At 44.4% G+C, this 26,723-nt stretch overlaps 2 protein-coding genes across 4 annotated transcripts in view; both read left to right on the forward strand.

The window, feature by feature from the left end:
- The window catches only part of IBSP (integrin binding sialoprotein), a 58,286-nt gene that overhangs the window by 15,467 nt on the left and 16,096 nt on the right, over nucleotides 1-26,723 (forward strand). The window lies entirely within an intron of this gene.
- DMP1 (dentin matrix acidic phosphoprotein 1) lies at nucleotides 3,769-26,681 on the forward strand. 3 transcript variants are annotated; one of them, XM_054066240.1, is made up of 5 exons: nucleotides 3,769-3,803; nucleotides 23,654-23,727; nucleotides 23,839-23,886; nucleotides 24,368-24,610; nucleotides 24,774-26,681. In XM_054066240.1, the coding sequence occupies exons 2-5, from the start codon at nucleotides 23,674-23,676 to the stop codon at nucleotides 26,061-26,063; spliced, it is 1,635 nt and encodes a 544-aa protein (XP_053922215.1). In that variant the 5' UTR covers nucleotides 3,769-3,803; nucleotides 23,654-23,673; the 3' UTR covers nucleotides 26,064-26,681. The 3 variants fall into 3 exon arrangements, with proteins under 3 accessions (XP_053922215.1, XP_053922216.1, XP_053922214.1); XM_054066241.1 differs by lacking the exon at nucleotides 3,769-3,803 and adding an exon at nucleotides 5,430-5,461; XM_054066239.1 differs by lacking the exon at nucleotides 3,769-3,803 and adding an exon at nucleotides 22,558-22,701.

Raw genomic sequence — 26,723 nt, forward strand, 5'->3', positions numbered from 1 at the left:
GTCGCTCCATGTGCAGTTAGGCTCTAGAGGCTTAGCTGTGCAGCGGTGCCAAGACCTTTTGTCAGAGTCCAGGAGCACCCTTTTGCTTGCTACACGTAATCTACGTGAAGGATTTTAGTGGTTTACTGGAGCAGGAGCCAAGGATTTGCAGCTTGGAAGGTTAAACAGTCTTAAGAGAGGGGAAAAAAACACAAGGAACTCTTCCTACCAGCCTACAGCCTTTTTTTGCTGCAAAGGTTATGGCTCTTCGCAATGGGATTTTTGTACTTGCTCATTTAATCTTTCAATGTTAGAAAGGAAAAGTTATTTTTGCTGAAGTAATAGCGTGGCCAGCCTGAGCAGGTGCAGAGATGAGAAAACTCTTGTGGGTTGTATGGTGATTATTAGCTATCAAGATGGTGGTAATGGAGAAATTCAGGATTAGCTGATTGTCATATGATGCCAGCATCTGCATTAATGACATTCACTTTTTTAAAACTGAGATCTAAATGTGAAGAGCCTTTGTTCTTGCTTTAATTCCCAAATTTGTCCTACAGAACAGAACTTCCAAACCCAAGCTTTCATAACACATAAGATTAGCAGATCTGTCAGTACAGAACTATTACAAAAGAAACTGTTTAAAAAGCAAGAAAACATTCTCCTGGAGAAATGTAGTCACTATACTCTGCAGGAAAATTTGTGGGAAAACTTAGCTAAAAGATCAATATGAAATTTCTTGAATATATTTTAACCAAGAAATAAGGAATTTAGCAATAGTTCAGCCTGGCATGTTGAGGAAGCAACTCTAATGAGGCTCTTCCACCCCTTTTTTAGACTTGGAAAGAAGAATATGTTTTGCATGAAAACTGGAGTAGGCAAAAGTTCCGAGTCATTTATTCCATGGAAATGAGTTCCCAGCACAATGCATGTAGCCCAGCTTAAAGTGGAAGAAAACAACATTGCTTTTCTTCATGTGTATATGATAATTGCTCTGAGTAAGCAACCCCTGAATGATGCTTTTCCCGAGGACAGTGCACGGCTGGCGAGCTGAGATGGAGCTAAGGGTGCTTCCGTGCATTCGGTCTTTCTTGCACAGGGGCAGTGGTCTCCAAGTTATCCTGCAGCTGCTACACAGGGAAGTTTGTCCAGATCACGCGAGCCTCTGCCAGGACTTTAGAAGAGTTGCTTTATGAAGAGTAGTTGCCTCTATGAGCTGCATGCAAACAGCCCTACATTGTCATCCCTGAATGCATCTGAGGCCCTGCTGAGCACAATGAACGTCAGTCCCAGCCTGTGATCAGGCTGCAGAACTATATGATAGGGTAACTGAAACCTCTGATATATCAGTAGGTTTTAGAAGATTGAATGCCTATAATCTATGCAGTTTGCTGGACGTGTGCACAGTAACACTTTCCCATCCTGGAAGGAGAGTTAGAAAAATGGATCACAAGTTAAATGACAGTTTATCTTTAAGATAAGTGCATTAAAAAAAGTTCATGATGGTGTATCTTCTGTTTGAAAACTCAAGAGTTATAACTCAATAATCTTAGCTGAGATGACTGCTCATGTCCTTCAGCTTTCAGTTGCAGAGACTAGTGCTCAGGATTTTTTTCACTTCTGCAGTTGCTGGCGTCTTTGCTGATGCTCAAGCAATGCATTCTTTTGGATCAGAAAAGGCTATTTGTGACCTTATCCCTGACAGGAAGACTGCAAGGGACTGCTATTCTATTAATGTCACTTGAAAATGACATTATTTTTATCCAGAGGGCTTGGAATAATGGTGTCTGGCATGCCTACTAGTCTTGCTTGTCCTTCTCAGCTGTGTTGTACCACCAGTCCAGCTTAGTTACCTGGGAATTTCGGCAGGGTTTACCGTTTCTCGTTGCTTGTGGTAGAAAGTCTGCATCTTTAATAAAAAATTAGAATTTTAAGAATAGATGAGTCTTTCCTGGCGTCTCTTTTATTTTGTTTCTCTTTCAGCATTGTTGTCAGCCACTGAAATAGCAAACCTCATGCAGCTGCAACCTAGCAGGTTCTCTTGCCTTTTGAAATGCCACCGTGAAACGATTAGTTTGCAAAGACTGTGACTGAAGGTGGCAGCAAATGTTTGACAGGTCACATTTGACAAAAGAAATTATGCAGACTGACCTACTTTCAGCTCAAGCATTGGCAGAAAGTCTGCAGAAGCATTTGTCATTAGACCTAACTCTAGGACTTGCTGTTGCCCAGTTCCCTGCTATCACTAGTGATGCCTGGCATTTAGAAAAGAGAATTGGAAGACTATGGGTCAACTTGGGAGCCTGGTTTCTCATGGTGTAGAATGGGCATGAACGCTCATTTCATAAAAGCGAGACTTGGTAATAAGCTTTTGTAAAACCTTGAAAGTCTGGTGAATTTTTTTATGATACTATGATTTTCATAATGATTAAAATGGTGGAGAAGTTTCAGAACTGAGCTGTTATTTTTATATCCCTGAAGCATCTTTAGGAAACCATGAAATGTGATTTTTTTTTTTTTTTTAGTTGCCCTATTGAAAACTTCCTTGGACTGCAATAATAGGGATACATTGGCAATTCTTGTAAAATGTCTCTAGTGCTATGACCAAGCACATTAGCGAGAAATGCAAATGCTGATGCTCACAGATCCTCACTGATAATCCTGTAAAGCTGTGGTCCTTGTGGCCAGGTATGATGATTCCGCACTAATACTGTATGGATGGAGATCTGTGTGCAAGGGGAAATTAATGACTGTGAAAACAGACAATTCTCTCAATAATGTATGTTCTTTCTATAACTAAGATGCATACTCTTGAATTGCAGCTGGTATAGCACATTCTTACATACAGGTCTCTTTCAAAAGCCCTTTGAGAGTGCGTGTGTGTGTACCAGTTATATATGTGTATAAGCAGGTTCTGTGTGTACATATGTAAAAATTAAAGGCAGAGTTTGAGGCGGTGATCTGATCCGAGAAAGAGATTGTAATAAGAAAACAAATATCAAAGCATAAAGCCATTCCACGCATTTTGTACCAGTAAGTTGCTGCTAGTGAGAATTGATCAGTCTGATGCTACCAGTTTTAGAACTGCAGGAACCACTGGCCATAAGACCCTAATGGCTGAATGCAAAAACACCCCAACCAAACAAAAAAACCTCTGAAACCAAACAAAACCCACACCACCAAAAAAACTCCAAACAACTAAACCCATAGTATTTCAAGACATGTTAAAACAATTTTAATTAATCTATTTTAAATTTGAATTGATGTTTGCTTAATGTGACTGTTTGATTTGTTACACTTGCCTATTATAATTTGATTTTATTTTCCACCTGTTGAGTTCTAGGTCTCTCTGCATTCCTTTGTGAATACCCTGTTTACAACAGAATTTTACCAGTTCTACCAACACCTTTGTGAAAGGTACCTTCATCCACACTTTGTATCTTTCCTGTCTGTTAAGGGAAGAGAAAGGTGAACCTGTTTTTCATGGCCTTTTTTCTTGAGGTTCCTGAACTTATATTACTGGAGATTGTGGCGTGTGTTAGGAAATCAGGTCACACTGGAGCTTTTGGCTGGATGATCGTGTGCTTCTGCAATAGACAAGTATTTTGCTTGATCCTTGCTGGCTATTGCATAATGCTTTATTGATTTCCAGGATCACAGGAAAATAATGATCCCAGCAGCAAGATAAAGGTCATCTTTCCCAACATACTTACTACACAGTGCTTCCTATTCTAATGCATATTTCTTTCTGTTCCAGGCATAAACAATTGAAATTATTATCCTCAAAGGAAACCAAAATACTCTATGAAAACTTTAGCCACTTCATAGTAAGTGAAAAAAAAAATTCAGAGGGTTAGATATAAGGTATTATAAATCTTTAATTAAAATTAAAGAACAGTACCATAGCAGTAGAAGAGGTGCTCCTTCTTGGTAAGCCGTCTATGAACCAGAAATCCTTGAGCTTTGCAAAATCTCGCTGCTTTCCCTGTGATATGGTGTCTCATATGGAAGCTCTCAGCAAATGTGTTTTGCTGTGGGCTTCAATGAAGGAAGATGACGCTTATGGGTCTTGGTAAAAGTAGAGGAAACAATCTCCTAGACTACCACTAGATGGGGCGGGGAGTAAAGGCTTAGTGTGATTCTGCTGAATTAATTCAATGGGAAAGACCATGTCAGTTGTTCGCAGAGGCTCTGGGCCAGTGGAACTCGGCCATTGCGTGGGCATATCTAACCTTTGGTAGGGAGGGGAGCAAAAGGGAGTGGGTGCAATTGTTTTTTTTCCTGTGTTTGTCCCCAGAAGAGCTGAACTGAGAGATCAACCAGGGTCAGCCAAATTGTGGGCCTGGGAGAAGTAAAGCTTGGAGGATACTGGTCTTTGGCCATAATTGTCACTGTTGTTTCATATACAGTATGTGGCATGTGTAAGCTTGTACAAGGGGAGAAGGTAAAGAAATGAAGAGCAAGCTCTAAATTAAAAATGTGAAAAATAAGATCAGGTGGATAGTCTTGCATAACTCCTAGGAGTCTGCTGTTTTGAAGCTGTTGCCGTGGCTGCACTGGCTCTTTGGTAGCGATGGTGTGGAGCAAGCTGGTGTAAGTGTGAAAATAGCTACAAGTGGCACCTACCTGAAAAAGATGCAGAAATCAAAGTAAAATAAAATAATACAAAATGTGTGGCAAGAACGGTAAGGAAAATGAAGTCACTGTAGGTAATGTCTTAACATGTTTTTTTTTAAGATTACTATTTTACTAGATTCTACTCTGTTCAACCCAAAAGGTAATAAACCCAAAAGGTAAAGGACTTTGTGAAGGTGATTAGACAAGATACAGTGAGATATGGAATGAAAAATTTCCATGTTTCATGTGGCCAACTGTGAAGTTTATTGTTAATTAAAAAAACAACAGAGAGGCCAAAATCACAGCTGAGCCCTCTCTCTGTAGACCAAGCAGAAAATAAAACTTGGACAAAATCCCATGGAAATTCTTTAAATCCCTTCCCCTTTTATGTCTGCTTCTTTGCCTGGAAACTAATTCATGTCTATTGGAGTTGAAATTCTGCTGGTCTGTCAGCTAAGCAGAGTCTGAAAGGAGTGGTGATATTTCAGAACTTCCCATGGTTGTTTTTTCTTTTATTGTGCATTGTTAAAAGACAATTATTTTTGTCTATTCAAAACTTTACTGTGTACCATGAGCATCACTCTTTGTACTATCAGATTAGTTTTATTGCGAGATCGATGAGAGGTGTTTTTAAATATTCCAGGTAGGGACACATCCTCAGCTAATAGAAATAAGGTATTCAGGCAGCTCCCTAGAAATTAGGACAAATATGCCAACACTAATCTTACACTTGCTAAGTATGTAGGTTTTTTTTTTTTTCATAAGACTTTCAGATAATGGCTATAAACATTGCCTTGAAATTGATAATTCACAAAAGGTGCCAGACTGAGAGGAACTGTGCAGGAATTTGAAGCTGAAGCTTCTAGAGGTTTGAAGTTTATTATTGGAAAATGTGTGTTTAATTTCTAAACTTTGCCTGTATTTAAGCAGCTTTCTTGGGAATTATGGGCTGTGGGGGGAGGAAATGTTTTGGTCTTGAGGACTGAAGGATTGAAGGATTATACACTGCTTGTCAAAACTGTTACATATTTGCAAAACGTTTCATTTAATCAAAATTTCTGGATTTGTATTTGACAAAACACTTCGGCTGAGAAAATATCCCTGTTTCCTGAGTGTCATCAAGTGATTTGAGCTTGTCTCACAACTGTCAATACTTGGTGCGGAAGTCTGTAGCTAGTCTAACTGTGCCAGGTAGCATAATTTCTGGAAATCTTTTCATTCACGATTTAATACTTCTCTCACAAGAGAGAGGTGCTATACCATCATAGTAAAGTATGGGGGTAGAGAGGATGCTGAGTAGTTGCTGTGCTGGAAAACTGCAACCTAGAAATTATTGTAGTGACTCATTTGATGATTTCTTTTGGAAGGACAATAGTTATAACCTGTCCTTGGCAGCAAGGACTTGAGCAATAGTGTATTTGACAGCTAGTATGATCTTTTTGTGAAGTATATGGCTGCATGAATTCTGGCTCAATGATAGAAGGGCATGAATCATGTAATAACAGTATTACAGCAGAGGTTCTGATATCCTGGCTTGATCTTCTTTTGGTTTCCATTTGTGTTTCAGTGCTATGCTTGTAGCCTGTGTGCTGGATATGAAGATGGGAGCCAGTGTCAGTGGAGAGGCCTTCTCTCATTTCAGTAGACTTTGGACTAAACCCCAATTAAATTAGTTAAGTTTAGGTATACCCTAAACTGCCTGATCCATACATGGCCATTAGACAGCAGTGGAACGTGGCAGCTTCCCTCAGCATGTGCTTAAGAATAAATATCACTGTAATTGAAGTGCCAGCGACTCACATTTTGGTAGACTGCCATACTGTGCAATTATTGATATACCTCCATAAAATGCATGATTTTTTTTTTTAACTTTGGCTCTTTCGTTTGTAGCGTACACTGTTGTAGGGGAAGTTGTGAATTTATCTGGCAGGACAGCGGGAAAACTTGGAGACCTGTGGAGGTCTCCTTAAGAGTCTTTTTTGAGCAAAATGAGTGCGTTTCCTGGTGATATATAGTGCTGGTCCTTTAATTAACTCTACTTGCAGTGAGCAGGAGTATGACTGCTGAAAGAAAAAAAACCCTATATGTAGAGGAAAGTGAAAGGGAGAATATGCAGCAAACCATAAGAAAAATTAAACACAGAAGAATGCAAAGACAAGTGAGTATAGGGAGGTAAAAAAATGGCTTTATCCCTGTCTCATTGTGACAGGCTCTAAATGGGCACGTTGAAAAGAAGAGGAAAAAGCTCAGAGAAATTTGTCTACATCTACTAATATTGCCTGTCTTGCACTATATTCCTGGCAGAAAAGGTCTGTGGGTATGACTGTGGGAGAGAGGGAGCTGTCTACATATTTGCAAGCCAGAAACAGCCACAGGCCTTCAGATCTCTGCCCACAAGAGAGTGATGTTGAGCCATCCACTTCTGTACCAAGCATGAGAGTTCAGTTTACAGATTTTTAAAACATAAGGTACATTTTAACCTTGGTGCTAGTTCTCACTCAGGAATAAAGTTTTGACTTTTTCCATCAAATATTCTTTACCTTTGAACTGAAAAAATGCAACCAAAGCAGAATTCAAGTGGGGTTTTTAAAGTATATAAAGACACTGGGCATATACACTGGCTATTTTATCTGTGATATTGTTACTTAGCTTATGTGTCCCTGCTTTTCTCTTTTTACTGGAAGGGACTGAAAAAAAGAACCACAAAATCCCAGACACATGAAAGCAGTTTGAGGCTGATCATGCAGTGCTGATGTGCATGCGCTCATGGCTTCCTAGGTTGTTGTAAATTGTTATCTGCCAGAGGTTGTGGTAGGCCTCTAAGCATATCTCTGTTTGCCTGTTAGTTACTGATTAACTAGCTGATCAGGAAACTAAGGAAAGTCTCTATAACTTCCTTACAAATGGCGCACCAGAAGCATGGAAGCGTTGGGGTTGGAAGGGACCTTAAAGATCATCCTGGTTCCGTCCCCCTTGCCATGGGTAAGGGACATCTCCCACTAGATCAGGCTTGCCCAAGGCTCCATCCAACCTGGCCTTGGCCATCTCAAGGTATTCACAACTTCCCTGTGCAACCTGTGCCAGTGCCTCACCACTCTCATGGTGAAGAAATTCTTCCTTATGTCTAGTCTAAATCTGCCCCTCTCTAGTTTTATACCCATTGCCCCTAGTCCTGTCACTACAAGCCTTTGTAAACAGTCTCTCCCCAGCCTTCTTGCGGGCCCCTTTCAGGTACTGGAAGGTTGCTACAAGGTCCGCTTGGGAGCCTTCTCTTCTCCAGGCTGAACAACCCCAACTCTCTGAGTCTGTCCTCGTAGGGAAGGTGCTCCAGCCCTATGATCATTATTTTAGCCCTGTAACCTGCTCCAACAGCTCTATATGCTAATTATGTTGAGGATTCCAGAACTGGACACAATACTCCAGATGAGGTCCCACAGGAGAGGAATAGAAGGGCACCTGAAGACTTTAATAAGCCTGTGACATGGCCTTCTTTTTAGGGTACTGATATAAATAATTTAGAATCTCAAAAGATCACAGCCTGTAGCAGCTACCACTGGAAATGCTGGCAAGTACCACTTGTCCTTTCCTATTGGAAATAATTGCTCAAGTCAGTGTGGATTATAGAGGCATTTTGTGGGAGTTTAAGTTTTCTTTGAGAGTTAGCCAGATAGAAAAAACTGATCTGAGTGCTGGGGAAAGTAAGCAGCCAGTGCCAGTGACCCGACCTGTTCAACCTCACGTTGGCTGTGCTGTTCCAAAGGATACTGAGAAGGGGCTTCTGTGCACTATTCTTGAGGAGGCAGGAGAATATCTAGATATATCTGTTTATGGCCATTTGTGACTCTTCAGGCATCATATGATGGATACTCTGGTGCTGAAGTTTTCCTCAAGTATTTTTGTGCACATTTCTTTCTGAATTAATTTAGCCACTGTCAACATATCACTCATAATTACAGGGTTTATATAGTATCCACATATATATGCACACATATATTACATCCTCTGCACTAGATTATATTACATTGTTCCTTCTTTTTTATCTCAAAAGTAAGAAAATTCAACTGCCTTCTGACGGCTCCTTGTAATGAATTTGGACTGAAATTTTATACACTGAAAAATTAAATTTCAGCACAGCATTTTTGACTCTAACAGCTGCCCTTCTCAAGTAGAAGATCAGCGATGTTCTGAGTCCTTATAAGATTAACAAGCATCTCTTTAGATATATATATATAGAATAATAAATGTATATTTTCGAACTGAGGTTAACTCCTAGGATGTTTTTCAAAGAAAAAATCTCAACAAGAATGTGGTATATCATTAAAAACATTTTATAAAATCACAGAGAGTCTAAATGAAAAGTCCTCCTATGTGTAATTTTTAGCCTGTTAATTGGCCAAATCTGTGTATGGCTCTTGAACCTCTTTTTATACAACCTAAGTGGTTCACATTTTATCTTATGCACTAGTCCAGAAGACCCCCATAATCGATGTTTGATTCCATATAGGAGGAGTTCTGTGTGCTTGAACACTGTAATTCCTTGATTTGTCCTACTTGGCATTTTTCCAGTCCTGCAGCATTCCTCAGGTCTTGTGAGCAGTCCTCTGCTCAGTGAGGAAGCTGATCTGTTCATGGTATTATCTGTTTGCAAGGGGCAAAAGGTGATCCTATGGGAATATTGATTTGTCAAAACAATACATTGCTTTTTAAAAATATCACCCTGCTTTGTTTCTTTATCAATCTTTATTAAATTCTTCACTGAATGTACATGTAGGATTTTTAGGATGTCTGAAAAGAGAAGTGCCAGCTAGAACTCTTGTTTGTCTGAGTGCATGGACATGAGTCATGCTTGTGATGCATGGGAACTGACCCCAAAAAGGGTCGAGGAGCTGATGAGGCTGCCCGTAACCTTCTGCTAAATCCAGCTCTTGTCTTTCGAGGCGTGATGCAGTTAGTGTATTAGAGACTCTCATCCTGTCTTCTGTGAGCTGGTGCCCTGGACTATGTCATGTTTGACCACATTGCCTACACAAGTTGAAATTAAATGTTTAAAAAAGAGGGAGAAAAATAAACATCTCCCCCAGCCAGGGAAGATTTGACTCCTGTTGGGGAGGAGCTATTTTAAAGCTCGGACTGAGGGATAGCTATTTTTGCCCTTCAGCCAGACAGGCTCAAATAATGGTCTATAGTGTTCAAAATGTTTAGTTTGACCACATTCTTAAAAAGAGAAAAAAAAAAGAGGAAAGATCTTTAAACCAGCACAAAGTAGACGTGGCTGGAAGCTGGAAAGATCTTATCTCTACCTGAACCCTTCTGTAGTTCAGGGGTGGGGCATGTGGCTTTGTCTTGCTGTATTATTCAACCGTGCATTTACTTTAATAATGGGAGACAGAGCCTGAGACCGGTATGGGTATTTTAAGGGTAATTCTGCTGAAAGCACTTGCTTTGCACGAGTCATGCAATCTCCAAGTGTAGCTCAGGTGTTGTTGGTTATTTCACTTAATCATTTCAAACAATGTTGTCAGGGGCTTTTGGGAAAGCATAATGCCAAAGCAGACTGAGACTGCTGTCTGAATAGTGTTGGATGATGTTTGTGGCTTGTCTACTTCATTGCTGATGTTCCACTCAGTACTTGCTTCAAGACTGCCTGTGTAGATGTGTTTAAGCCTTGGGCTGGAGGTCAAACACATTTCATATCATGAATGGGTCTCGTTTCATTCAACACTGAATGTGAAGTGGCTCTGCAGCCATTTGGAAACACTGTGAAACAAATGTAGATGGAGGAAAAAAGCTATATCTGTTTGATGGGGAAATTGATGTAAAAAGTATGCCAAGACTCACAAAGGAATTTGTCAAGACTGTTTATTTAATAAGCGTTGGGATCTTGGTGATGACAAGCAGCAAAGCCTTTGATTGAAAGGAGATATAAGAATTGTGCAATTTTGCAATTTAATCTGTTCCTTCTTGATTCATGACAGCATGACCTTATCCAGAGTGTTGATATCTCCTTTCATGGTCTTTGTTCTACTGCTGATTTTCCATGTAGCCTCTAAATGGCTTACTTCAGCTCTAATGCTGGCTCCCTCTTGCTCAGGACTTGGCAAACTTCAGGTTTTATATGAGCTGAACAAACCCTGCCCTGCTCCTGAGCCTCTCTTTACCCTGCTCCAACACATGCATTTTCAAGGATCTTCCCTTGCTGCTGAGAGCTGCAGTAGTGGCACTCTCTGGATTTTTTTTCACTGAGGGCAGCTAGGCATTGCCTTGGAGCTGGCAGCTGCCCTCGGGAGTCTGCACGGCACAGGAGGGTTTTGGTATATCCTTCAGTGTTAGGCCTTTGGCTTCCACCCTGGGTGACTGCTCCTCTCTTCCCTCAGATTTTTTCCCTTTCCTGCATGCATCTTGACTTCATGCAATTGCAACTTCCTCAAATAGAAATAAATACTGAGGAGCATGGTGTTATTTGTGACAGTGTGAAGGTCAGGATCCTCTCAAATCTGCCATCTGTGCCTGTGATGTCTTAACAGCCTCTCTCAAGACAAGAAGTGTTTGATGAGGTGGGTGTACGTCTGTTTGTTCAGTGAGCGCTATGTTTAAAAATACCAACTTGCAGACTACTTGATGGAGCAGTTTTAGAAGAATACCATGCTGGAACACAGTTCTCTGCTGGGAAAAGTATTTGAAGAGATCTTTATTTAAAAACAAAAGTAGTTAAATGTGAAGGAAAAGGACACTGAGAGCAGGTAAATATCTTGTGGACTTGCGTAACCACCAGTGTTACAGTGGCTGGTATTTTTTTAGGTGTTTCTTTAGCTCGGGGTCACTGGATTTGTATCAGGGAGAGTAGACCAAAAGTGATGAGATGGGGTGAGTTAGGAGGGAGCTTGTTTTTCACAGGGTGACGGGGACCTTCTGTGAGAAGGGAGGACTGAGAAGATACAAAGACACTTGCTTAAGATGTCCATCATCTCTAGCTTCTCCAGCACCAAAATGAAGGCTGCATTTACATTTCATAGCTTATCTGAATGGTTGTTTCCACATTAAGAAAAGGTTTGGGGTTAGTGAAGGCTCAGTGTAGTTGAGCCGGTTTAAGATGCGTGCCTGTCTGGAACTGACAAAGACTGTCAGTTCCTTGAACTTTTACGCAAATCCATTCTTAAGCGGTTGTGACTGCCTGATCAGAGGGAAATACTGTCTTGAGTTGTCTGTGGTAAGTCCTGGACACAGGAGACGGTGCCCTTGAACAAGGGAAATCCCTGCTCTGCAGGGCAATCCCTACCCGTGACAGATGTGTTGCAAGCTGACAGTGCTTGCCATTGTGCCAGGGCTGTGCTAGGGGCACTGTCAGGGGCTTGGTGCCAGTGTTGCTGTCATGGGCAGGCAGGTGTAGGCAGCTTATGCCTCTGCAAAGCGAACTTTAATGAGTCACTCCGCTTTGTACAGGTCCTAGATGATTTTTTTTTTGGAGTGAAAGTCTTTGTGGATGACTTCAGATTATTGTGTTTACCCAGGATATTCAAGATGAGTCTCACATAGTAAACCTTTTATTTCTTTTTATTTAATATTTCTTGTTATTCACTTTCATTTGAAGAACTTTGTTCAATCATTTACTTGCCACTGCAGAAACTTCTCCATTGACTATACAGTATAGTTATAAAAGTGTCTCCATTGCCTTTTGCCTAAATAAAATAAGTATAATAGAATAGAGCATTCTTTAGATATGTCTTTTTTATATGTATTTTTTGGTATGTTTTATTGAAAGAGTTTTAGACATCTCTCTTTTAATCAGACTGGTATTCACTTCAAAGTACCTCTCTTTAGTGCTGTAAGCAATGGCTTCCTGTCTGAATGATTTTACACTAATATCAGTGCTGCAAATCCCAAAATATCTGTGGGGAGGGGAATCAAATTATAGTTTTACCATGGGATGAAGTGGTAGGAAGGAGGATACTGCATTTTCTCCCTGCACAGGCCTCAGTGCCAGTCTCCTTGTGGTCAGACGGAAGCAGGACCCAAACCCACAGCAACCAGAGCGCCATGCAGAGGTACCACCATTGCAGAGGAAGCTGTGACTGTCACAAGCCTTTCCCAGAAACTCAGCTCCTTAGGTCAACAGCCAGAAAAAAAAAACAGCCTGTCATCAACCATGACCATTGTAGAACAAGATCTCCATAGCTGTTGTATTAAGACGACCTCTTGTGAAGTGTTACACACAAATCTTGTTTGTGGTCTTAAGAGGAAGCACAGCTTATATAAATTAAGAAAGTGTCATAGGTATAATTGAATGTCCAAACCTTTATCATTATTTGTTCTTACCTAATTGTTACAGAAAAGGAAGAAGAATAATTTATAATATTTCTACACATAAAATTCTGAATGCTACTGTACATTACTAGCTATTTATTATCCCTAAAGCCACAAGCTCCAGGCTGCAAGCTCTAGCACACTGTGCCATAGCTGAGGATCTGCAGTGCCACAACCACGCTTGTCTCCTACCCTTCCATGCCTGTGCCCCCTCTGCACTGCATCGCATGCCTCTGTCATGGCAGCATATCCCCTACACTGTGTCACTGTGTTGGAGTCGTGGCATAAACACACTGGTCAGCTACAGACATGGGCATCATAGTCAAACTATTACAACACATGCTGCAGGTGAACAGGAAAAGCTCAGACAGTGCAAGCCTGGTTGGCGTCAGTCCCCAGTCTCAACAGAAAGCCAGCTCAACAGAAAGCTTAGTGCTGCCATTGGTAATGCTGTGCTGTGGGCCTCCTCCGGTGCAGCACACAGTCAGCGTGGGCTGGGTTTGCAGATGGATCTACTCTAAGAAATTAATTTTCTTGACAAGTCCCCCTCAGGCAAGTAATTTTGGATGATGCATGTTAAATCACATTTGCATTAATGCTTGGCCAGTTCATATGAGCTGCATTTTGGGGAAAAATCAGTTGGGAGACAATTAAAACAAAACCTCCTTTATTTAATTTATTTTTTCAGCTGTGTGACTAGAGCATTGGAGGCAATGGAAAAGATTTGAGCTTACCTGCTGGAGCACTTTAGTCATATGAGAGATATTATTTGCCAGTATGAGCAAGATTTGAACATGGGCTGGGCAGTGACGCACATAAGTTCACAGGGATGATAGGAGTACAGTGAGATGGATCAGTTTTGTGATTCTGCCCTGATTTCTTCAGCAAGGAGTGCCTGGAACCCTGTTGAAGGCAGAAGATGCTCAGATGTGTAAGCTGGGGGTGATGCTTCTAGGGATCCTCCCTCCTCCAGTTGGGCAGACAGAGGAAGTCCTTTCATGGCACTGCATTTACGTTGGAGCTGCTTCTGGAGAGGTGCCTGACGGAAGGCAGAGGTGTCGATGCCACTTCCTCATAGAAAACCACAAAGTGTACTGTGTAATTATGTCTGGTCAGAACAGGCTGCTCCATCAGCACAGGCACGTTATGGTTACCATACACGACTTGAGAAGGCAGGTAGTGCTGGATCTTGCAAATGTTTCAAGAGGCACAAGTACTAGCAACCCTCAGGAAAACTTTTGTCAGTGACTATAAAATAATTGTACGGGAGTCTTGTGTACCTTCTATGGCTGTGCAACCAGCAGCAGCCACAAGTGCAGGTTGGGCACAGGGCAGTGGTTCTTGACTCTGCTTCCTCAGCCAGCACCTTGCATGCATGTTTCCATTAGTGTTCAATGCTTAGTCATCAAATGTCTGTGCGTCTTTGTGAACTGATTATGCAAAAGTGAGATCTTGCGTGAGGGTAATTGCTTGTCCAGTATGTATTTCTTATGACACTTCTTTTCCCTAAAGATTTCTGCTTGTATTATGTCCTGTGGCAGAAACAAGCATTGTGTGACAAGAGGGGTTTCCAGTGTGAGCGGGGAAGAGGAAATAGCCCAAATCAAAAGGTTGTGATTAGCACATGCAATCACACGTATGTAAATCCTTTGAGGTGAACCATTGAATTCAGCTGGAAGTTTTACAGTGTGAGTATAATTGTCAGCAGAATTAGTCTGTTGTGTAAGACCCCAGTCTGTCATTTATGGCATACTCATGCAAGTTGATTGGTACAGAATTACAAAGAACAACTAGAGAAAAAATAAGCTTATACCATGAATAAATCAAATGTGAAAGCATGTTAAAGTCATACACATTGACGAGTGAACCATTGTTCCAGCACTATAACCAATATCTGAATTAGATAAACTGATTCTCTGGGGTGAATAAACAGATCTTCTGAACCTAGGTCTTAAAAGCAGTGAGACTCAATGCCAATTGCAGTCCATGTGAATGTAGAGGACAAAATGCAGTTTCCTGTCTGAGGATCCTGGATGGCTGCTGTCAGATGCTGGGGTGATATTCCTGGCCTGCCTTTCAGTGCACTGGCCAGTGTGCTATGCACAGCCTCCCTGGGAAATACACACCTTTGGCTGCTGATTGAGCCCTTGTATGAGTTTGTCACACACAACACTACAGATTGTTTTCAGGAAAAGTATTTCCAGTTAATCATTCCAGGTTTTCCTTTGTCTCTCCAGCATTCAAGACATCACCTCTCCCCCTTGTATTTATATAGTCTGCCCCTCATATACACTCTTCTGTGGGACTAAGGAAAACCAAAGAAGCATCTTATTTGATTTAATACTTGTTTCTTACTGAAAGGAGTTTAAAATAATCATGTAGATTTCTGGATAATGTAGAATAACTTCTATAGGATTTTTATTATATAGACCCTATATAATATAAGAACATGTTCTATAAGAACATCGAATAATTGATGTGAAAAGATGTGGCTGCAGACCTCATGTAATAACAGTTAATAAAGAGTTTACATTACCAAGTGCAGAGGATTTGCTAAAACACCTGTATTTTTAGATAATAATGTATTCAAAATGGGTTTTCTGAGCATTTTTGCATTGGAAATTCAGCTGCTTCTGATGAATCAAACAGAAGAAAACACTGCACCTGTCTTCCCAGCAAGGGACGAAGGGCAGTCACAGTGCTCCTCAGCCCTTGTGAAGTTGTAGGCTTTATGCCTGCCAGGCTCTTCATGGGTAAGCAAGGACACATCTGGAATCCTCCTTCCTCCTCTCCCTCCCTCTTTCATACTGTGAGGAAACAGGCAATTTTGGAGTCTCTATCCTCCTGCCTCTTCTGCTCTGAGCATCTTTTCCTGCAAGATTTGACTCCCTTCCCTGCTGTGGGATGAGCAGTTCAGCTGTGTGTGATGCAGGCACTGTGCTGTGGGAGTTCAGCTCAAAGGGAAACTTACCCAATGTGTGATGTGGTCCTACAGTTGGTTTGGGCTGGGTTATGAACAATGAGGTTTTAATTACTTTGTAAGTGCTGGAGGAAATTTGCATATAAAGAAACAGGCTGCATTGAATCTTGGAAAGCATTTCTGCTGTCCTAAAAATTTAATATCTTCTGTACTGCTGCTGTTTTCTGTGGATATAGTTTTTGAGACTTCCCTGGGTTCTTCAGTTTTGTTGTAGTTTTTTAATGTTGTTAACATTTTGAAGTTAAGATAAAGAAAAGGGAATAAGGATAAGGAAAGGCATGTTATCAGCGTTAGGGGAGAACATATCAGCTCAAGCATTTCAGGGACTTAGCCCATTGCAAACTGGAAAAGCTTGGGTGTGTGATTTATGATCCCAAGCCAGACTGAGGATCAGGTAGCCCTCGTCCTGACAAAGCCTGGCATGGGATGTATCTCCAAGGAGCATGCACACTTTGTCACAACAGATGATGCTTTGACTATGAAGCAGGATTTCCACTTGCAGGGTTGGTCAGTGATGGGCACGGTTTTTCTCCATTCTTGCATGGAACTGTGATGGCAGGTGCCCTCACTCAGAGCACCCAAATGACGGGTGGAAAGCTGAGCTGCCCCGGCTCACAGTTGCTCAGCACATCTGCAGGAAGACGCTCATAGTGGAAAAAGCACCACAAGCTTTTGAAAACTGGCTTTTGTCCTTTGGAAATACAAGCCCAATTGCTGCTGGTCTCTTGCTCAGATCTACATTCACAGCATCTGTCCAACTTTTGCAAAGTCCCTGGGAACTGTGGTAATGCTTCCTGTCCAGCTATGCTTAGCACTGATAAATTTAGACCAAGTGAGCCATAATGACAGTACAGGAACCAGAGGAGTGCTGGCTGCTCTCCAGGAGAAAGGTTTGGCTCTCCATACAGAGATGTCTTCATCCTTCGAGTTGCCAAGCCTGTCCTGACCTTTCTGCCTGCTCTGAGTGGCGTGTGCCTCTGCATCACTTTTTTTTTGTGCTCTTCAAGCCCCTGTTTTGTACAATCATCTACATCACTCATTTCCCTCTAATGGTTTTCACTCACCCCTGCAAGAAATCAAGGTACAGAAATGCTTAGACACATCTGATGGGCATGCACAGTGTAGCTGGATGTATTTAAACATGCAGTTTGGAGCAGGTCACCCCATGCTGTCAGATGATGCTGGGGCAAAGCCATCCCCAGCTCGTTGCTGTGTTCCTGAGAGCACTTGACACCCTGCTTCTTTGCCCGTCTGGAACAAATCTCTGCAATTCTAATTGGAGCAGAGGCAGGGAAATAGCTGGAGAGGGCTTCTCATACTAAGGCAGTTATCTTTTCATTTCGAGCTTGAGATTAACAAACATTAGTTGCTTCCACCTCCAAAGGGACTGGCTTCTGAACACGGAATAATTGTAGAAGATATTGTATTCAAGATGAAAATTTTGGGAGATGTAAATTACCCATTACTGTCATTATGATTACTACTGTAAGTACTGAGCTAGCAAGAGCCCAGCCACACCCGGGCTGCCTCATTCCCATGCCAGAGGTCACAACACTGGCCCCTGACAGGAGGCAAAGCCAGGCATCTGTCCCTGCCTTTACTTTGACCAAGAGCAGCAAGCTGCAGTAGTGCCTGTGTGTAGGAAGAAGTGTTAGGTCTGATGGTGGCCAGACAGACGGGGCACCTGCTCCACAGGTGATGAAGTCATGGTCTCAAACTAGTTAAGATAGTTGATGAATATGGGTTCACAGGACCTGAGAAGCTGGTCACACACATCTGGCAGAGGACGGCACAAGATAACTGCCCAGCCATGACTTCCAGGTACAATGGACATGATGCAAACACAAATTATTGCTCCATGTATTTTGCTCTTGCAAGAAGTAGAAGCACAAACTGCAAAAGTAGTGCAGAACAGATGCAACACCTGTGAGTCTCCGTTCAAACACACTGTGAAGGCTGTCGCTTTTTTTGCTGCTTCCCTGCAAAAAGAGGCTGGAGCTGTGTGCGTGGTGACAGTGACGAGGGAGAGATGGGTGCTGCAGAGGAAGCCAGTCTCAGCCTGTCCCCCCAAAAATGTAGGTGCAAGGTGCTGAGCAGCCTTCTTTTGTACTTTGCAGATGCTGCAGGCATTTGGTGAGGGGCTTTTGCACGTGGTGGTTGAGTATGATCGAAAGCCAGGAGCTGGCATTAGGAGCATACCCAGTAATTCACATCTAGCATTTTTGGCTCCCATAAAACAAATGGAGCTGGCACCCGTTACGCAAGCCACCTTACCTATGGAAAAAGTAATCACATCATTACTCTAATTGTTCTCAATTTTGAGATATAATCACTGTTTTCTGCATGGAGCCCAGCCCATCTGTCTGCAGCTTCAGGAGAGATGGGGGCGGGCCTCGCAGGTATAGTTTTTGACAAGTGCCTCTCTGTGTGGCATTTCTTCTGGGGGAAAACATTCGTGAAGAACCTGGAGCCAGTTGCTCAGAGGAAGGTGGTAAAATAATACTGGAAATAGAAGTGAAGTGAATGTGGGGCTAGTGTGGGAGGTGGGGAGAGGGGTATGGGAACTTGCATTGCAAATGTGTTGGGAAAGAGCATAGTCCATCTTTTTGGTAGGTGAAGATCGGCATGCTGGTCAACTTCCTTCAGCAGTGTCATGGAGACTTCAAGCAGTCTGCAATGCATTTTAGTCTGAAATAGGGCAAATGATTGGTGACTTAAAAAAATGTTTTTTTCTCTGGTTGTAAGGGAAAATCCATGGTAGACACCAAGGGCAGTTAAGGCAGGTTAATGATCCTGGCCCTGTCCTGTCAAGGTCAAAGGACAGAGGGCTGTTGGTCTTGTACAGGGGACTAACTTAAGCGTTACACACCCTGTGTGTATCCATAATTCAGGGCTCCAGGACTCAGGCTCCTATGATTTGCCTTTTTTCAGTGAGGAGAAATAGCAAATTATAAAGCCTTAGCACATACAAAACTTATGCATGCCTCCACGCTATGAAAAAACCATGATGGTAATTTCCATCTGCCATATATTAGGATGTTCATAACTTTGAGGCTTGCTGCTGGGGAAGAGCTGAAATGTCAATGCTGTTCTTCAAAAATCTAAGTTGTTATCATTAGCTGCTGCATTATGTGTCACGTTACTGCTACTAAACAGGCAATATTCACTCAGATTTCAGGGAACAGGCATGAAGCCTTTGCTCAGATCTCTTGCAGGTGCAGAGGAGTCAAAGCCAGACTGCTTCCCTTCCCTGCAGCTGCTGGCTGCCAGTCTGTCTACCTGCAGAGCAGGTAGCAATGTGGGAACTTAGGCTGGTTTGCAGGACTGAGCACCCTTTTCAGAGGAGCAGTGTGGGAACAGTTCCTCTGGGACTGGGCACTGAATAATTCCTGGTGCTAAGATGGCAATGCACTGGGTTAACAATCATTTAATAGATGATGTTTTTCCTGCCTGTTCCCAATTGAAAAGGCAGCACTGCAGCTTAGCATCTATCACCAGTAAGTTCTTGGTGAAGGGATTTAGATTTGAGCACATAAGGTGGGATCTGAGGTTGTGTGTTTAGAAAAGGGTGGAGGATGCGTGCCTTGCTTTTATCCTGGTTTCTTCTGCTCTGGTTCGTTATTGCTGTTAAAACGAATAGATATAGTCAGGAAAGAAGTGCACAAGCAATGTAAACATGGAACTGTATTGGAATGGAAAAAACAGGGAACTGTGAGGGATTTTTTTGCTGAAAAAATTTAATTTCTTCAGCTTATGATGCTGAGATGTTTCAATTGTAGGAGGAGAGCATTTGTTGTGTTTCTCCACTGTCAGCTTGTTCTCTGCAGTGCTAATTTGTATCTTGGATTTGGTGTCTCTAATCCTGCTGTCTGCTCTCATATATTTTCTCTGTCCTTATGAACACCGCACAGTACAACTTGTCAAACAGAAAAGTGACATTCTGCATCTTTTTACCAGCCCTGCCAGTCCTCTCATCTCGACTCAGTCACCTCCTCCTGGATAGCCTAAGGGTGTCAGCTTTAGGGTGGCCAGGTTTCCCCGTTTCCCTTGTCCCACTGTTTCCTATCCTGCCCACTGCCAGGGACCAAGCGCCTCAGGAGAGGAGGATGTGCTTTCTAAAGGGGCTTAGGGAAACATGGTGGCATTTAAAATCCCAGTCAGACAGCTGCTTCCCCCCAGGTCCATTTCTCACTTCTGGTGTAACAAAAATAATCCTGAATCTACTATTATTGTTTTTTCTTTAAAGACTCATTGTAAGGTTACAATGTGTTGGGTTTTCTTTTCCTTACAAAACAAAGGCAGAGCTGCCTGGGCAGCCTAGTTTATGCTGTGGGATGCTCTCTGGAAGATATTTTGGGGGAAGACCTTGGTCTTTCGACCCAGGGCTACTGGAAGTTGCAGGGGATCAAGGTCAGGTCAGGGTCCTGGCAGTGGGTGCTGCTGGGTCTGCTGGTGCCATGGGTGTTTTGGGCTGCCCAAGGAGCCGGAGGTTACCTTGGGGGCAGCTGGCTGGTGGGGGTAGCAAGTAAGCTTTGTTATAAAAAAGCCAGGTACACAGATCTTGGTGTTTATCCCCTTCTCACACTGCAGTGCTTGGATGTGAAGCAGGACTAGGTCTTTGGGGGCTGACTTAATGCAGGTTTGATGTAAAAAAAACCCTCAATGGTAATTGTTGGAGGTGCCTAAAAAAAGTTGGCAATGTGAACTCATATCTAACTGGGGACAGGGTTATAATTTTGTCTCAGCTTAAGAGGAAAACACGTCCCACAGTATCTATGGCAGGGGTTGGGTAGGGAAGAAGAGGGAAAACATCTGCTGAATGTCTGTGTGTGCGTGGAAGCAAGTGACTCGATGGTACCTGTTTTGAGGACGAGGGGCTGTGGGGAGAGCAGTGAGGCTGGGGTGGCAACTGGGGCCTCCATGTAATGGGGGGAAGGAGGAAGGAGACCAAATATGCTCTTGACACCTGTGTGGTCATTGCACAGCCCATGCAGGGCAGACACACATGGTTCCCTGGCTGGTAATGATGGAGAAAGAATGCAGGAGGTTTTGGAGGATGAAATTAACTGGAGTGACATATTTGGTTTCACAAGAGACTCTGTGAAGCCATGGTGGTGTAACAGCACAGGAGACACTTTCTGTATGCTGTTGTCTGCGGATGATACATCCCAGGCAAATTCAGATAAACTGCAGTGTACAAAGCCCTGGCTCAATCCTGGCCCTGCTCAAGTTTTCTTAAGTCACTTATTTTGCAGGGCCTGTGATTCCCTGTAAACCTACAGCTCTTGCTGTGTCCCCTGGGTGGTGCATGCACCAAGGAGCCAGTGACAGTATAGGTGACAGTGGTTTGCTGGGGTTTTACAGCAGGGCAGGCCATGAACCACTTGCTGCTGGAGTCAAGCCACGTTTCACAGACTTCCAATGCCACAGCAGCTCCCTGGTGCAGGGCTGCACCTACCAGTTACTGGCTGTCTCAAGGCATCTTTCTTCTACTCAGGGCAGCAGGAACATCTCCTCCCAGCTGTGGAGGACATGCAAACACTGCTCGCAGAGCATGAACGCCATCGTTTACACCCCTATCTTGTAGAACATCCATAGCCAGCCTACTCCTGGTCACCTCACCCTGTGGCTGTGCCCATCATCTGTGGCTTGGTCATGGGGAGACACCGACTTGCACAGCGAGGACATATTGCCTACTTCAAAGCAGCCTCTTTGCACTTGCAGCCTATTTTTGTTAGTAGAGATGGGGTGTTGTGGCATGGAGGATTTAGTAACAGCCAAATACAGGCAAAGAAGTTGTCTTCTGCTAAGGTTGGGGCATGGCAAGGGGCAGAAGGAAAGGATCACAATAGATGTATGGCTGGTCCTGTCCTAAACTGCATGGGCAGAGAGATGCCAAGTTGTGTGCATGTGAGTGCATGTGGAGGTTTGGAAAGTCCCTCTCACCTGTGGATGAGTAAGATGATCTGTGCTGCTGGCAAACTCACCAAGAAACCCTAGAGTATGTGTGATGAGTGTATAAGTATTCATATATATAACTGCACATACACATCTGCATATTTTTTCCCTTACACATAGGTATATATTGTCTGTTTTCCCAGAGCAGAGATTTTGTTCCCTGGCCAGCAGCTGGAAGGTGCACAGGGAGTGCTGTGGTCTTTCAGTGTGGGGGAGGTGGGATCCCCCTGTGCACTTCTATTTAGTAATTCCTTTTGTCTTTGCATGGGTGCATGTATGCATAGGTGATCACAAAAATAGGCATGTCCTCTCCTTACAGCACAGTAGTCTGTGCTCCTGCCCCAAAGCACAGGTGAAGGCTGAGTTCTGGCAGGGGAGTGGTCCCACGCAGGTTTTGGCATCCTGGCCCACAGCATGAGGCAAATGCCAATCCCAAGTGCATGCGTTAAGGGGATGCTGTCTTTAGGATGTGGTCTGGTGCTCAGTGTGGGTGCCGTTGTTGTTTGTGTGTGTCATGGTGGAAAGTGTGTGAAGGAAATAAATTTAGTAGTCAAAATACAGGGCCATGCAGTCAGTCATTAACTGCCAGCACGTCTCATCATCCTGCAACCACGAGAAGCTTTTTTAGGGCTGGCGTCCCAGTGGAGGCTGAAGGAAGTGTGGGAGGCTGGTTCCTGGTGACACCTCCACATGCAGCAGTGCTGCCTGCCAGTGCCATTGGCTGCCTCTGGCCTGGGGCTGGCACTGGCCAGCAGTTAAATGCCCGTGCGGACGCGCCAGGGAACATGACCCAGGGCACCCCTCTACAAGCGGTTAGCTTGACCCACCCTGGGCACTGGAGGAAACGGCGACTTGCATCATGCCTCGAGGTAAAGGTTTTGTTTTTTTTAGTTGCTTTGGCATTGCCCTGAGTGAAAACAGTAACATTTGGGAAGAGGGGCTGTAGATTTCCTTGTGGAGTTTTAGTCAAAAGCAAGAGGGACTTTCAAGCTGGGATATAGGTGCCACTTCATAATGGAAGAAATTAGGAGCATGGCTCTTTGCTCGAGCGTGTTTTGAGTGCAGGCACAGTAAGTGCAGCACAATAAGTGTGCCCTGTGGAGATGTGATCCTCAGCTGGTCACTTAAGGTCCTTGGAAAATGAGAGCGGAGATGGAGGAAAGCTCCCTGGTGCTTTGTTTGCCTATGTAGGCAGCAGTGCTGCTGCTGCCAGCGGAGCTGATGGCATTGCTTCTGCCCTGGTTGAGGTGTTGCTGTTGCTTTCCACAGTGGCTACCACTGGAGTTGATAGAGGGCTGCTGCTCCTGAGGGGTTTCCCTAGGATACCAGACTGATTCAGATGCCACAGGGGATGTGGTTCTTTGCAGGGTTATCTTACCAGTGTGTTCTGCTTTGAGGTGGCAGGAGGCTGGCGAGGCTATGGGAGACAATGCTGGGTGGGAGGTGCAGCTCCGCAGCCGGTGGTCTCACGGTGCTGCCAGTCTCCGACACCAGCTCTTGTTGCAGCCATCGAGCTTGGTTGGGTGGCAGGTGACATCACCATGGGAATGGGGAACTAGGAGGAGCTTTCCCACTCTTAAGTGATGCTCAGACAAAAAAATACATAAGTACATGGCCAGGTATTTCAAATCTTGAACTAAAGGGAAGTGCCTGAACAGGTGATCCCAGGAGGCAGCACAAGGACATATCTTTGACTTGTTTGATGACGTGCTAGTTTGAGCACTGTGTGATGGACAGCAAGGCTGTGTTGGTCAGTAGGGCTTTATAAGGCACGTGCAAATGGCTTACTCTAGTGTGCAAATACTTTACTCCCTATTGCAGCCAAAGAGACCACAACCAACATGAGACCTGCATTGCTAGTGCTGCTTCTCTGGGCCATAGCCTGCGCTCACCCTGTAAGTACCCACTGCACAGGTACTTGAACCCCAAACCCCGGTGGTTTTGCCCAGCAGAGGCATGCCGCTCAACAGCCAGTCACTGATTAGATGTCTCCTGGATGTGCTTAGGTGCCCAGCCATGAGCCTGTCAGCTCCCACCTCAGCGCCCGGCAGGAGGTAAGCTGGGGGATGCTCTGGGCCCACAAGTGTCAACCGCCTGTGGAGCCAGTCTGTGATGGTTTGGCCAGCTGTGGGCAGGCATCCTTGGATTGGTTACCTGGGGGAAGAGCTCTCGCTTCTGAGGTCTTTGAGCATTGCCCTACTACTCAGTCTCTTCAAGCTGAGTTGACTTCAACTCATTTTGCCTTGCCTCCCTGTGAACATTCACAATTTGCCTGATGTGTTGCACTGCATTGGTCCTGAAAAAGGGAATTTCTGTGCTCTGAACTGCCATAGTTTGAGCTTTTCTGGGTTGCTTTTTTTTGTTGGTGTCTGCTTTTTTCTTGCATCAGCAGAAATAACTGAAGGGCTGAGGTGCAAGCAACAAAAGTCTTGAGCACCTGCGTGGCTTAGGAACAACATATTGTCCTACAGCAATACCAGTAAACTTGCAGTGGCATTTAATTAACTGAACCACCATGTCATGTTTGGCTTGCAGCACACAACAAATGAAGATGACATCAATGAGCTGGGTGGTGGAGATGGCAGACACCCTCCTTCCAATGCGGAGAGAGTAGACAATGCCCTTGCTGGAGACCTGGCAGGCAGGAACACTGTGGGCAAGGAGCTGGGCAAGCTCAGCAGCCAAGATGAGGGAGGCAGAACGCAGGAGGCTCAGCACAAGAACTGGGTGGAGCATGAGGACATAAATGCCCAGGATGGGAACAACCTTGGTTTCCTGGTAAGTAAGCAGAGATGGGTATTTTCCTCTGCCAAGAAAGCACTCTGAGCACCAGATATAGTGTTGGTCAGATCTGGTAGTGCTTGGCCTGCGCTGTGAGCAGTGCTGATAATGCCTGTGACCTGCAAACCTTTGCAGTTTTCTCCATTTGTCACCTCCATAGGATGAGGATGTGCGTGATGCTGATGATGGTGACAACGAAAAGCACCATGGCGCTGCAGGCAATAGGCTTCTCTTCCATGCTGGTGCGCTGCTGGATGAGGAGGATGAAAGTGGAGACGACACCTTTGATGAGAACAGGGAGGAGGAGGGCAGCGAAGGTCCTACTTATGTAGCTGGTGCTGATGGGGCAGGTGAGCATGACCATGACCTTGGCCATGGGGATGCTGGGGCTGGCAGAGGGCGTGATGACAGCAGCAGCAGCAGCAGCAGCAGCGAGAGCATGGGGGTGGACCACCGGCCGTACAGGAACCATGGTGGCAACTGGTATGAGCGGACCTACAGGCGAGGAGGGGGCAGCAGCAGCAGCCAGGAGGAGGAGGAAAGCTACAGCTTCAAGGATGAAGGCATGCAGAGCGATGACCCCTTTGTCTTCGATGACCCAGGCAGCAGTTACAAGAGGCACCATGCTGGCCATCCTGCCCTGGGGAGCAGCTGGGAAACTGGCCGAGGTGCTAGCTCCTACCGCTGGGAGGAGGGTGACAGCAGGTCTCCAGAGGTAGGGGATACTGACTCGAGAGAAGACACCTCATCCACAGAGGACAACAGTCAGTCAGAAGAGCCCATCACCAGCCAGTCAGAAGAAAACAGTGCCAGCCGCTCTAGGGAGGACAGAGATGAGGAGGACAGCCGCTCTGGGGAGGGTACCACTGAGCAGTTGGAAGAGGAGCTGGGGGAGTCCCCAGAGGACATCTCTCAGGAGGTGGTGAGCACATCGAGTGAACACAGTGACAGCCAGTCCCAGGAAGGGCAAGAGGACCAAGAATTTGCCAAGGACAGTAGTGCATCATCCATGCCTGACAGTGAGTCCAAGGAAGATGAGGGCAACCAGAGCAAGTCTGAGGAAGATGATGGTCACCAGAGCCAGTCCATGGAGGACACTGTGGAGGAGTCAAAGGAGGATGGGAATGACTCTGACTCTGACAGGGACATGCCAAGCACATCAGCTGAAAGCCAGAGTGCATCCCCAGAGGGTGATGGTAGCCAAGAGGACCATACAGGTGAGGACAGTAGGTCCATGGAGAGCAACAACAGTGAGTCTCAGGAGGATGATGATGATGACGACAATGAGGAGAGCCACTCCCAGGAGGATGCCACCCGTGAGTCTAGCAGCCGTGGGGACAACAGCTCACCACAGAGCCTGGAGAGCGGGAGCCGCAAGAGGCGTCCAGGCATCTACCGCAACAAACCCAGGGCTGACTATGATGACAATGACTGCCAGGATGGGTACTGACATGCACACTGCAGCATCATTGGCACTGGGGGCTATAGGGGGAGGGAGGACACTTAATTTATTTCCTATATGGCCTGGTTGACTTCTCTCTGAGAAGATGCTGTGGATAAAATGGAGGTGAGTTCGTCAGGATTTGATCTGCTCACGTGGCGGCAGGGTGCAAAGTGGGAGGTGATGCTGGACATGGGGAAACTCCAAACTCCAGAAAGAAAAGCCATTTCCTGTATCAAACCAGAGAGCCGAGAGCTCTGAGTGCCAGCAGGGTGATGCTGCTCATTTGTCATGAGGACACAGTGGCAGCTTGGCACTCTGGGAGCTGCATCCAGGCATGCCCAGCAGAAAGGTCCTCGTGCTCACCCCTTGTTTTTATCTACCACTACCCTAAAAGCATCTGCTCAGGCTCCACTGGAGCTTAGGAGTTTTCTGTCAGCTCCATATCCTGCACATAAGGAGGAAAAACTAGCAGCATGCATGCTCAGCAGCGTGTGAAGCACTGCTTCAGGGTGAGATGTATGTAATATTTTGTAAGAAATGTACAGAAAACATTATATTGTATTCTTTTTTGCATTGATGGCACTTGTATGTCAAAGATGCGATATACCCTGTTGATTTCCTTAATTACCATTAAAAACATCAGACTCCACAGTGGAATAGTTTGGG

Source organism: Cuculus canorus, chromosome 4, assembly GCF_017976375.1.
Source record: "Cuculus canorus isolate bCucCan1 chromosome 4, bCucCan1.pri, whole genome shotgun sequence".
NCBI lineage: Eukaryota > Metazoa > Chordata > Aves > Cuculiformes > Cuculidae > Cuculus > Cuculus canorus.

Coding starts and splice junctions, on each gene's coding strand:
- DMP1 (XM_054066239.1), top strand. Junction 23,887..24,367: donor ACCTCAGCGCCCGGCAGGAG/GTAAGCTGGGGG, acceptor TTTGGCTTGCAG/CACACAACAAATGAAGATGA. Junction 24,611..24,773: donor GGAACAACCTTGGTTTCCTG/GTAAGTAAGCAG, acceptor TCACCTCCATAG/GATGAGGATGTGCGTGATGC.